At 48.5% G+C, this 13,008-nt stretch overlaps 1 protein-coding gene across 1 annotated transcript in view; it reads right to left on the bottom strand.

Annotated features, from left to right (window-relative positions):
• The window catches only part of GPD1L (glycerol-3-phosphate dehydrogenase 1-like), a 50,199-nt gene extending 37,904 nt beyond the window's left edge, over positions 1 to 12,295 (bottom strand). The window contains exons 1-2 of the mRNA XM_003483139.4: positions 12,047 to 12,295; positions 1,286 to 1,463 (exon numbers count right to left, since the gene is read on the bottom strand). Coding sequence (XP_003483187.1) covers positions 1,286 to 1,463; positions 12,047 to 12,093 — 225 coding nt within the window. The 5' untranslated portion in view covers positions 12,094 to 12,295. The remainder of the gene's footprint in view (positions 1 to 1,285; positions 1,464 to 12,046) is intronic.

Here is a 13,008-nt window from a genome sequence, read left to right as displayed (position 1 = left end):
AGGGAGTCATGACTCATCACTTTGAACTTTGAGACCTGGACTGTGTACACTGTCAATAATATCTTAACTAGAGTTCCTGTTGCATCTTTACAGTACCGGGACACAGATTTGATTCCTGGCCCAGAACAGTGGGTTAAATGACCTGGCATTGACATAGCTCAGACGAAGGTCGCAACTGCGGCTCAGATCTGACCTCTGGCCTGGGAACTCCATATGCACCAGGGTGGATAAAGAAGGGGGTAAAAAGTCATTTAATGTACAGCCCTCTAGCAAAAAAACTCACACAACTGTGCTTTGACCTCTAAATGGATGGAACAGTTCTCTGAGCTTTCTGAGATGCTGTCCCCCAGTTGTAATCCTTGATTTGTCTCAAACAGAATTTTCCATTTCTTTCTTAGATCAACTGATTAATTTTTCTTCAGCAGGTATCTCGGGAGTTACCAAGAGACATGGGGCAAAGGGAAAGTTGTTAGTTTTGGCTTGGATGTGACCAGCCCTCTGAATGCCAAGGAAGCAGCCCATAAAGGGTTGAAATGCACGCCCGGCCCCATCCTCAATTCCTATGTTGAAGTCCTAACTCAAGTACATCAGAATGTGACTATTTAGGAAATGGGGTCTTTATAAAGGTAATGATGTTAAAATGAGGTCCTTAGGATGAGCCCTAATCCAACAGACACACAGAAGGAGAGGCCCATGGAGACACAGGGAGAAGGTGGTATCTACACGTCAAAGACAGACCTCAGAAGAAACCAATCCTGCCAACATTTTGATTTGGGGCTTTGTGGGGGAGCAGATTTTGCCATCTCAAAACTATGCCTCTTTGGCCCATTAATTATTTTGAGCTGTTTATTTTTTAAGAACCATCAGACCTGAAAGAAACTGATAAGCAAGCAGGTACATAGCCCTTTTTTAAGGAACATTTACATTTATATGGGAAATTTCCATTTCTAAGGGGTTCTCCCACAAGTACCAGGAAAAGCAAATCTCTAGAAATTCTCGAATGGGGAAGGCAGGGACTTAAATCTGCATAACACCCTTAGCCTCCTTTGCTGTGCCTTCCCAGTCACTTACATTAGTTGACTCTCCCCACCCCCAACATCCTCTTTTTGGGGGTCCTCACCTGAGGCATGTGGAAGTTCCTGGGCCAGGGACTGAACCTGCACCACAGCAGCGGCCCAAGCCACTGCAGTGACAACACCAGATCCTTAACCCGCTGAGACACCAGGGAACCTCCAAGCATAACTTTTAGAATTAACCAAATGTACTTTTCATCCCCAAGTCTTACCACATTTTCTGGCAGCTTATGTCCAGGGAGATATTTCACATTTTCATGGTCGTTATTGATGATGTCTGTCAGTTTTCTCCCATTAACAGTTTCTTCAAAGACCCACATCTTGACCGTAGAGGCAAACTTCTGTAGTTTCTTGACATTATCACCAATTATTTTTGCAACAGCTGAACCCCTACAAAAGAAACAGTGGACAAGAAAAAAATTAAATTCACTTGGGCAGAAGAGAAAAATCATTAGGTAACTCAGAAGACTTGTGCTCTGATTCAAGCACTGAGAACTCAAGCTGTGATGCTGTATCATTCTCAAGCTAAAACGTCAATGTTTTCACCTGGAAATACTACCCCATGATCAGGAAATCCTCAGATCTGGTCAAAAAGCACCACCTTAGAGACAAGCAGGCATCAACTTATCTTGAAGGAGTGTCACAGGCAGAAGAGAAATCCACCTGAAAGATGGCCTAAAAATAACACTTAGAGGTAGAGGTCTCCCAGGTAACTAAACTGTATTTCAATTCGATCAAAGAGATTAAAATGCAGAAAAAGCTGTGTTCTGCTGAATTCCCTCAGGCCCCAGGTGCAGTCCTAAAGGAAAGACAAGATCTGAGTGGATAGCAGAAAAGGAGTAAATCAAGGGCCCGGGCCCAGCAGCCAGAGCATCTGTTCCCCGCCCCTCCTCCCCCACAGACACCCTCTAAAGGCTCCCCTTTTTCTGCATCTCTATTCACCAAACCTAATGAATCAGTCTCCCAGAGGCTTTCCCACAGGGGAAGATAAGATGCCGATTAACACTAGTTAATGCCAGTCCTCTGACAATAGCTAGGCAAGAGCCCTGGGTGTGTGCATCTGTTCCCCGAGGCAGAGGTAGTTGCAGTCAACTATGCAGTAACTAGGAGTAAATCTGGGTAATTCTGGGCCAAGCTGTGGGATCTGCCACTCAGGGATAGGGGAGGGGAGAGGGGAAGAAAAAAGATGGGAAGAGTCATGAAATATAATTCAAGGACAAATCTAAGGAGAGGAACCAAGGAACCAAGATTCTAATTCCTCTAAGGCCTAGTCTTGTTCTTTGTTTTTATTATCATTATTTCTTGGCCACCCTGCTGTGTTCGGAGACCTCCAGCCAGTGATCAGATCTGACCGGAGCCACAGTTGCCACCTACGGATCCTCTAGCCCACCGTGCCAGGCCAGGGACTGAACCTGCTGCAGAGATGCTGCCCATCCCATTGCACCACAGTGAGAACTCCAGTGGTCTTATTCTTTCTAAATAACATATACAATAATTTTTGGGGGGGATTAGAAATGAAAACACTGTTTTGTTTTAATCTTTCAGTATAATCTCCATGTTGAACCAAACAGTTTTCTTGCTGTCCACCTTTTTCTGTGTTGTTTATAAAACCTCAGAAGTATAATTCAGGAGGATAATGTGAGAAAAAGAATGTATATATGCATGTGTGACTCGGTCACTTTGCTGTACTGTAGAAAATTGACAGAACACTGTAAACCAGCTCTAATGGAAAAAAATAAAAATTATTTTTAAAAAAGTGCAATTCACCTCAACATAATAAAGGCTATATATTCTCTATGGCAAGCCTACAGCCAACCTCATTGTGTGTTACACCCAAAATGGGGGTAGGAGGAGGTGGCACCAGAAGCAAACTCTTGGAGATGATGGACGTTAATAACCTTCATTATGGTAATGGTTTCATGGGTGTGTGCATATTTCCAAACCCATCAAATATGAAGTATGTCAGAGTTTTCTGTGTCTCAATTATACTGGAAAAAAAGCTGGTTTTTTTTTTAATTTTTATTTTGTTTTTGAGGGCTGCACCAGTGGCATATGGAAGTTCCCAGGCCAGGGGTCAAATCAGAGCTGCAGCTGCCGGCCGACACCACAGCCACAGCGACATCAGATCCAAACCACATCTATGACCGACACCACAGTTCACAGCAACAATGGATCCTTAATCCACTGAGCAGAGCCAGGGATTGAACCCACATCCTCATGGATACGAGTCGGGTTCGTTATCACTGAGCCACAACAGAAAACTCCTGTTCTGTTTTGTTTTTTAAGTATAATTTATACCCAAACTCCTTTGTGGCTCTGAAATTGTACTAAATGTGTTTGTCACTTATGTGTAAGGAAAAGGACCCAACTGAAAGGGAGTGTTTGGGAGGAACCTGTGTGTTTTGAAGCCAACGAGAGTCCACGTATAAGTGACAACCCTGTCCTAAAAACATGCCTGGCTAACAGGCCAAAAACATGCACAGACACATTAGAACTGAGCTTAAAATAAAGTGAAAATGGGAGTTCCATCATGGTTCAGTGGTTAACGAATCCGACTAGGAACCATGAGGTTGCGGGTTCGGTCCCTGCCCTTGCTCAGTGGGTTAACGATCCGGCGTTGCCGTGAGCTGTGGTGTAGGTTGCAGACGCGGCTTGGATCCCACGTTGCTGTGGCTCTGGCGTAGGCTGGCATCTACAGCTCCAATTAGACCCCTAGCCTGGGAACCTCCATATGCCGCAGGAGCGGCCCAAGAAATAGCAAAAAATGACAAAAAAAATAAATACATAAAAATAAAGTGAAAATGCTGCCTAGAGTCCAGTCTACAGAAGAGGTTTGTGTGTGGCTTGGCTGTGGTAGGAGCTGGGGTCCCATGGCCAAGGTGGTGGAGTATCCACATTTCAGGGGCTATCCTGCCACTGCCTGAGCCTGGTCAGGCAGGCATCAGGCAGGGACCATATCATGGTTGGGTTAAGGGCACAGGCAGCCATTTCTCCACCTGCCAGCTTGTCCACCTACTCAATGACAGGTCCGGTGTTTCCCAAAGTGACCCATATACACAGAACCAAATGACACTGAAGCTTGTGGCCTTTTCAACTCTCTTGGACACACAGAATGTCTCATAGGAGTGCTTCAATGTTGTTCTCATCTCTCTAGCATGTGCGAATTTCCCTTCTTCGGCCTCCAGCTCAGAGCCTTGGCAAGCATAGTATCTGGCAAGGATTTTAGAACACTGTTTTGTTTCCATTCTATTGGTGCCTGTTGTTACCTTCTACTTCCATTCTATTGGTGCCTCTTGTTACCATATTTGCAGTGGTGACAAAGCTTTCAACTTAACTTTTTTGGGGGGGGGGGGGCTGAGGCATGCAGTGGCTTGGTGTAGGATGTCAGTTCCCAGACCAGGGATTGAACCATGGCTTCAGCCATGAAAGTGCCAAATCCTAACCACGAGACCACCAGGTAACTACCTCAAGTCAACTTTTACAAGAAAGTGTAAGGGAATAAGTGGAGTAAAAGTCACCGGGACAGTGCCTGCGTAATGGAGGTTTAATCCCATCTAAACCTCCACCTGGGGAGTTCCCGTGGTGGCTCAGTGGTTAACGAATCCGACTAGGAACCGTGAGGTTGCGGGTTTGATCTCTGGCCTTGTTCAGTGGGTTGGGGATCCAGCATTGCTGTGAGCTGTGGTGTAGGTCGCAGACGCGGCTCGGATCCCGTGTTGCTGTGGCTGTGGCGTAGGCCAGCAGTTACAGCTCCAATTAGACCCCTAGCCTGGGAACCTCCATATGCCGCGGGTCACACCCTAGAAAAGACAATAAATAAATAAATAAATAAACCTCCACCTAGCTGATTAAGATGCTCACTCCCTGTGACCTTGGGTCACTCAACCAGGCAGTGGCAGAACTGGGAGAGGCCTAAGGACAATTGAGGGCTAGTCCTGGGTCTTTACTCAGAGGTATAATACCACATTTCCTATGCAATCTTTTTTTCTTTTTTGGTTGCACCTGTGGCATGGGAAAGTTCCCAGGCCAGGATTGAACCTGTACCACAGCTGCAACCCAAGCCACTGCAGTGACAACACCAGATCCTTAACCCTGTGCCACAAGAGAACTCCTCATGGAATTATGAATTATCTTAAGACTTGGGCCTCAAAATAGATTAATTTGCAACCTTGGCAATGCTATGCCAATGAAATTTTAAAAGGGCTTGAGTGGGAAATCACGTTCCAGTGCCAGTTGTGTACATATTGGGTATGTGACATAATAGCTTATTTCATCTTCCCAGCAGCTACATCATCCCCAATTTACAGATGGAGAAGTCGAGGCTCAGAGAGAATGAATAAATCACCAGGTCATGCTGTCCATCCCGCAGTTAGAACACAGATCTGTTCCCAAAGCCTACACTTTCTGCTAATTTCTCTTTGTTCCCTGTAGAGGAGAGTCATTTTTTGAGAATACACTCAGAGAACCCATGCTAGGCAGACAGAGCCCCACCCAGAGGCAGGAAGAAAGGCAGTAAAGTCCCTGCCCCTAAAGAGCTTGAAGGCTGGCAAATGGAGACTGATATTGCTCCAGGAAGCATACAAAGAAATGTAACTGGACCACAGTCACCAAAAAAGCTAAGCAGGTGACGCTTGGCATCCTGACATCTGCCAAGGGGGAGCTGAGGAAGGGAAGGGCTGAATTCTGGATTCTGAAGGCTGAGAGTGCCTTATCTGGGGCGAGGTGGGGGGGCACTTACAGGCAGAGGGAAGGGCCCGTGGAACAAGATGCAGGAATGGGGGGAAGGGCATGGAGTTGTCCCCTGCTTTTATCCAGGGCCCACACCTGTGAGAGAGGGAGAGAAGGGGAGTAGAGAAAGGGAGAGGAGACAGTGACATGGGGAGAGTAGGAGAGGCTAAGAAGGGAGAGCGAAGAGGAAGGGGAGAGAGAAGATGAAGAGGCAAGGATGAGGCAAGGGGCAGAGAGGGGTAGGGATATGTTGACCACCAGGTGTCAGGCACTGTTTGTTTGCATTTTGTTTTTTGAGTGACATGTAATTGACATAACATTGTATAAATTGAAGGGGTACCAGATGTTGATTTGATACATTTATATATGGCAATCTGATTACTACCAAGGTACTGTTGTTTTTGTTTTGGCTGTTCATGTGGAGGTTCTGAGGACCAGGGATCTAACAGCAGGGACCTGGGCCACTGTAGTGACAATGCCAGATCTTTAACCTGCTGTGCCACAAGGGAACTCCACACCTGTTCCTCTCTATAAAGATGTAATATTTTAATCAGCCAAGGAACAGGATGCCTATCAAGTCAGGCTGGAACCTGACAATCTCCAGAAGTGCATGGGGTGCAGAAACTTTCTGGCCCAGAAAGGACCCCATAGACCATCCTTCTTTTACCAAGGAGGAAAAACCTAAGAGGATAATAAGCAAGGATGCAGACAGATTCTTTCCATCTCATGCCCAGAGCTGATCCCGCCTATGGATCCACGAGAAGAGTATGATCAATTTTGGTTTAAGTAACATGTACTTTTTTATTCATAAAAGCAATACATGAAAGATGAAAAAATAATTATAATCTCACCATCCTAGGAGAGTAATTCTTCACAATTTAGGGCTTTTAAAATACAATCAGGAGTTCCCGTTGTGGCTCAGTGGTTAACGAATCTGACTAGGAACCATGAGGTTGGGGGTTCTTTGATCCCTGGCCTTGCTCAGTGGGTTAACGATCCTGTGAGCTGTGGTGTACGTTGCAGAAGCGGCTCTGATCCCACGTTCCTGTGGCTCTGGCATAGGCAGGCGGCGACTATAGTTCTGATTTGACCCCTAGCCTGGGAATCTCCATATGCCGAGGCAGTGGCCCAAGAAGTGGCAAAAAAAAAAAAAAAAAAAAAAACAAAAAAAAGAAACGGAAATTACCATATGATCCAACAATTCCATTTCTGGCTATATTGCCAAAAGAACTAAAAGCAGACTCTTGAAGAGATATTTTTACACCAATGTTCATAGCAAAATTATTCACAATAGCCAAAAGGTGAAAGCAACCCAAACGTCCATGTCCACAGATAGATCAAACAAATAAACAAAATGTGATGTGTGTGTGTATATATGTATATATATACACACAAAATGGAGTATCATTCCACCTTTTTTAAACAGAAAGTTTTGCACATGCTACAACCCAAATGAACCATGTAGTTACAAAAAAAAAAAAGCAACAAATATTCTATGATTCCACCTATATGAGCTTTTTTTTTTTTTTTTTTTTTTTTGCCACACCTGCGGCTTGCAGATGTTCCAGACCACTGATGAACCCTCGCCATAGCAGCGACCCAAGCTGCTGCAGTGACAATGCCAGATCCTTAACCCACTGAGTCACTAGGGAACTCTGAGCTCTCTCTCTGATATTAGAGAAGTCCAAGGTCACCTGCTACAGAGTGAGAGACACGTAGCCAGTCACTCCTGTCAGCCTGGCCAAAGCCCACCCACTGCCAGACATGTGAAAGGGGACATCTAGAACCAAAAGTACCAGCCAACTCATCACCTGACCGCTGACTTATGAGTAAGCCCAGGCAGTACCCTTCTGCTGCATTCCCTGGCCTCCGGAGGTTTGCGTCTTTCTGGATTTGGGCTCCCTGACACAGCAGTGTGGCTGCAGATACAACCCTGAGGTCTGAGTCCTAGAGTTGCGTGCTAGATACACTGTGTCTAGGTGAGCTTCTCAAGACTCTGGTGAAGAAACTTTGTTTCCTCTTTGGAGGAACTTAAGAAGCTTTTTTTTTCCTTTTTGTTGTTTGGTGAGTAACTGGGACCTGGAAAGCCAAGGAAGCATCATCTCTCTGTATCCCACACAGTTCCTCTGAATGCAGGAGGCCCCCCCCGCTCCACCTCCTCTCTGACCACGTTCCTTTTTGTTTGTTTGCTTGTTTTGCTTTTTAGGGCTGCACTCTGGGCATATGAAGTTCCCAGGCTAGAGGTCGAATAGGAGATGTAGCTGCCGGCCTACACCACAGCCACAGCCAACGCCAGATCCGAGCCGCGTCTGCGACCTACACCATAGCTCACGGCAATGCCAGATCCTTAACCCACTGAGAGAGGCCAGGGATTGAACCTGTATCCTCATGGGTCCTAGTTGGGTTCATTAACCACTGAGCCATGAAGGGAACTCCCAATTTTTTTTTTTTTTAAATGACCACACCTGTGGCATATGGAAGTTCCCAAGCCAAGGATCAGATCCAAGCTGCAGCTGCAACCTATGCCAGAGCTGCAGCAATGCCTTATCTTTTAACCCACTGTGCTGGGCTGGGGATTGAATGTGTACCTCTGCAGTGACCGGGGCCACTGCAGTCAGATTCTTTTTTTTTTTTTTTTTTTTTTTTTGTCTTTTTGCCTTTTTTTCTAGGGCTGATCCCCCGGCATATGGAGGTTCCCAGGCTAGTGGTCTAATCTGAGCTGTAGCTGCCTGCCTACACCAGAGCCTCAGCAACGCAGGGTCCAAGCCGCGTCTGCAACCTACACCACAGTTCACGGCAACATTGGACCCTTAACCCACTGAGCAAGGCCAGGGATCAAACCCGCCACCTCATGGTTCCTAGTCAGATTCATTAACCACTGGGCCATGACGGGAACTCCTGCAGTCAGATTCTTAACCCAATCTGCCACAATAGGAAAGAAAGAAGGTACAAGAGGGAGTTCCCTGGTGGCTCAGTAGGTTATGGATCAGGCACTGTCACTGCTGTGGCTCTGGTTATTGCTGAGGTGCAGGTTTGATCCCTGACCGGGGAACTTCTGCATGCCATGGGTGTGGCCAAAATAAAAAGAAGACACTATAATGATTCCAAAAATCAGCTAGACTCAGTCTTCAGGCATAGCAACTGATGATTATTTATGGGGGAAGGCACTCAGCGTGAGCCTTAGAGCCACCTTTTAGCTATTGATATAGCACCTTATCATTGAGGTAGCATTCGGCACTACCTCAAAGTCCCAAGTATAAACACTGCTTAAGCAACTTCCTATTTCTGAATATCTGGAAAGGTCTGTCTTTTGGTAACCTGTTTTAAAGTTAGCAAAAGCTGAAGTTCCTTAGAGAAACATCTGTCCCACCCTTGGGAAATATGATTCAGTAAGTCCAGCTTCGGTGCTAATTCTGATGCGAGTGGTCTTTGGACCACATTTTAAGAAACACTAAAAGGTCATATCTAATCATGACAGATATTTCAATCCACTCTATATTTCTTCTGAATGTATCTTCCAAGACCTTATCTGTCTGTGACCTGAAGGTAAGATCCTTAAAGGCAAGGATTATATCCAGTTGTGTCTGTATCCCTAGAAAGACCACACTATCTGTGTAGAACAGACAATCAAATGCCTGTGACCAGAGCTGAACACTCCCAGGGCCCCTATGCAGCCTGTGGGTATTTTCAGTGCCTAAGTTCCCGAATCTCTTTGGGGAGGTTGTGATCCTCTCTCTAGGATTGGACAGCTCTGCACCTGGGGCAGGGGCAGGGGCAGGGGCAGGCAAGCCAACAACTGTTCCCCTCAGATCCTGTAATTAACAAAGCCAGGCAGCCAGCCCAAACCATCCGCACATTTCTCAACTGCTCTGCTCCAGTGTCACTTGCCAAGTTCTACTCCATTTCCTTGAGCTGGAGTGAGCCAAAAAAAACAGTCAAGTACATCAGAGTGAAGCTGTGGGAAGGCAGCCAAATCCAGTAGAGGGGGCAGGAGGGGCACTTCACTACTCTTGCTCCTGGCCCAAAGCTGGTGTGGCAAAGCCGTGTTCCATCTACTGCACCTTGCAAAGGAAGAAAAGGTATTACCTTCGGTGGTCCTGTGTCCTCTTACAGAAGAGGAAACTAGTGTTAAAGGACACATGCTAAGTGGGCACTTTACCAGTCTCATGGCTGACATGGCAACCAACATCTCACTCAAGTGACCTTGGGATCAAAACTGGCAAAGTTAAGCTGCAAGTCCAAAAGAAGCCCCGAAGTGGACAGGTACCAACCCCACTACATGTTATACAGAACATTCTGCTGTTGATTGGGAAAAGAGGTTTACAGAAAGTGCATAATATCCTAGTATTCGCAGGGCAGAGAGGTAAAAGAATATATGTAAAAATTCACTTCCATCTGATGGGAATTCTTCCAGGAAAAACAGAAGAAACTGAGTTCCCAGTGTGGTGCAGTGGGCTAAGGATCTTGCATTGCCAAGCTGTGACAAAGGTCACAGCTATGGCTGGAATTACATCCTGGACAGGAAACTTCCATATTCCAAGAGTGCAGCCAAAATAGAAGGAGGAATTCCCATCACGGCTCAGTGGTTAACGAATCCCACTAGGAACCATGAGGTTGCAGGTTTGATCCCTGACCTTGCTCAGTGGGTTAAGGATCCAACGTTGCTGTGAGCTGTGGTGCAGGTCGCAGACATGACTGGGATCTGGTGTTGCTGTGGCTGTGACATAGGCCGACGGTTACAGCTCCAATTAGACCCCTAGCCTGGGAACCTCCATATGTTTCCTGAGTGTGGCCCTAGAAAAGACAACAACAACAACAAAAAAAAAAAAAAAAAAAAAAGAAGAAGAAGAAACTGATTTTCCTCCCAGAGGTAGCTTGGGGAACAAGAGTGGGTAAAAGGTTTCAATCAATATTTTTTTGTGGGGTTTTGTGGAAAACCATGTAAGGTTTCCTCCAAGTACCTTCTGGGCCAAGTCTTAAAGAGGGAGACCAGGAGTCCCATTGTGGGGCAGCAGAAACGAATCCAACTAGTATCCACGAGGATGCAGGTTAGATTCCTGGCCTTGCTCAGGGGATAGGGAATCCAGCGTTATTTTGAGCTATGGTGTAGGTCTCAGCCACGGTGGGATCCTGCCTGGCTGTGGCTGTAGGCAGCTACAGCTCCGATTGGACCCCTAGCCTGGGAACTTCCATAGGCCATGGGTGCCGCCCCCCCCCCAAAAGAAAAAAATGGAGACCAGGTAACTAGTACCAATTGCTGCAGGACTCCTAGAAGCCTGAACTGTGATGAGTGTCCCACCACAGGAAAAAAAAAAAAAAGTGAAGTGAAAAAACAACACTCAACTATTCTATACCAGTTCCTCGGACGTGGGAAAAACAGTGCACGGCAATGTTAAAATATCAGATGCTATACCATATTCTGCCTTCTTGCCTCCAGCCCACTTTCCTCTATATTCACCTGCACACGTCAAACATTCCCACCGTTTTAGTTCCCTTTCTTAAACTTAGAAGAAGAAGAAGAAAGGGAACTAAAAGAGCTGACATTTAAAGTGCTTACAAGAGTGCACGGCACAAAGTGCTTTACAAACGCTAAAGTCAAAGCCTAGCCGAGACGCAAAGCTTCACAAACCTCCCAGAGGAGTCCCAATGCTCCCGGGCTACAGTGCGAGCCTGGCATGAACGAACTTGGGATGTTCTTCCCGAAAGGTTACTAAGCAGAAGCCTGAGCGAGACCCTCACTTGGAAGGGCATCGCCGGCCCCGCCCTCGACCTGGATAAGCAAAAGCGCCCTTCAACCCCCTGTGCCTCCGCTTCCTCCACACGGAAACCACAGCAAGAACGCTCCAGCTCCCTCCAACTCCTGGACCCAGGCGATCTGCCCAGGAAAGTAGAGAACGCCTTTAGAATGTTGCGCAAACCCCTGGCAGCGGCGAGCAGGTGGCCTTCGTGCGCCAGCCGCGCGCGGTGCTGCGAGAGCAGACAGGTGCCCGCGGGCATGCCATATGCTCTCTCCGCGCCACCTCCCCGGGCACGCGGGCCCAGGGCCTCCCGGGGCAGTGCCTCAGCGCGGCCTCCCCGGGAGAGCGGTGCCCAGCCCAGCCTTGAGGCAGCCTGACCCGCCTCCCCGCGCGCGGTGCCCAGTGCCCACGCTGCGGGGGGTACGCGCGCCCTCGGCCGCCTGAGAGAGGGGCTTCCCGCAAGCGGAGCCCCAGCCGCCGGCCCGCCGCCGGCCCGCCGCCGCTCACCAGTTCCCGGAGCCCACGATGCACACTTTCAGGGGTGACGCTGCCATGGCCTGGCCGGAACGCTACAGCCCGGCTCGCACCTCCTCTGCCGGCCGCCCGCCTACACCCGCTCAGCCTAAAGCCTCTGCGCCTCGCGGCGGCCCCGCCCCCCTCGCCTCTCAGCCAATGGCCGCGACCACCCCCGCCCGGACGCCCCGGGCCACAGTGACAGCGGGGAGGACCCGCCCCGCCACTCCCGATAACCACTGCGCACGCCTGAGCCCCGCCAGCCTCCTGGCCCAGCTCTGGCACCGCCCAGCGCTGCCCGAAGCCTTTCGGGACTTGTAGTCCGCGCCTCCTGGGCCGCCTCTCCCACCGCGCCACGTGCTGCCCAAGGAGGTTGCACTGCGCCTCGAGCTCCGAGCGCTTGGTGCTGCACCACCCTCCTCTCGTAGCACCAGGTTTGACCCGGTGTTCCCCACCCCGCCTTTCTTCCCTCTCAGGAAGAGCTTCCGCGCAGCAATTTGGAGCCGAGAGAAGCTCCCCGCTTCAGTCTAAAGTCGTCCAGGCTTGGGCCAGTCCTCGAAGTGGCCGCCGCATTCTCTTGGGCCTCTGCCTCACCTGTGGAAACCTCTTAACTTCTGCCTCACCTGTGGAGACCATCTGCCGGACTTCGCGGTGGCGCTGTTATCTTCTGAGGCCTTCGGGACTTGGCCAGACAGCCCTGCGCTCCAGGGTGAGAACTTTGTAGTTAGAGTCAGGTAGAGATTTGGACTCTGGCTACCTTGCCCTTGCCTCACCCACTGATTTGGAAGGACTTCCCTCCTCATCGTTTCCGCCCCAGGGATCAGGAGGATTTGTGGCTCCGAGACCACACTTCCCTTCTTCTGAGAAACGGAACGTTGGGTATCCTTTCTGAGCATCCCTTTCCTCAGGGCGCCACATGAGACCTTCCTTGGGAAGAGGACAAAGTGGTGCGAACC

The sequence above is a fragment of the Sus scrofa genome, chromosome 13, assembly GCF_000003025.6.
Source record: "Sus scrofa isolate TJ Tabasco breed Duroc chromosome 13, Sscrofa11.1, whole genome shotgun sequence".
NCBI lineage: Eukaryota > Metazoa > Chordata > Mammalia > Artiodactyla > Suidae > Sus > Sus scrofa.
The sequence above is the reverse complement of the archived record's forward strand: the minus strand, read 5'-3'. Positions and strand labels throughout refer to the sequence as shown.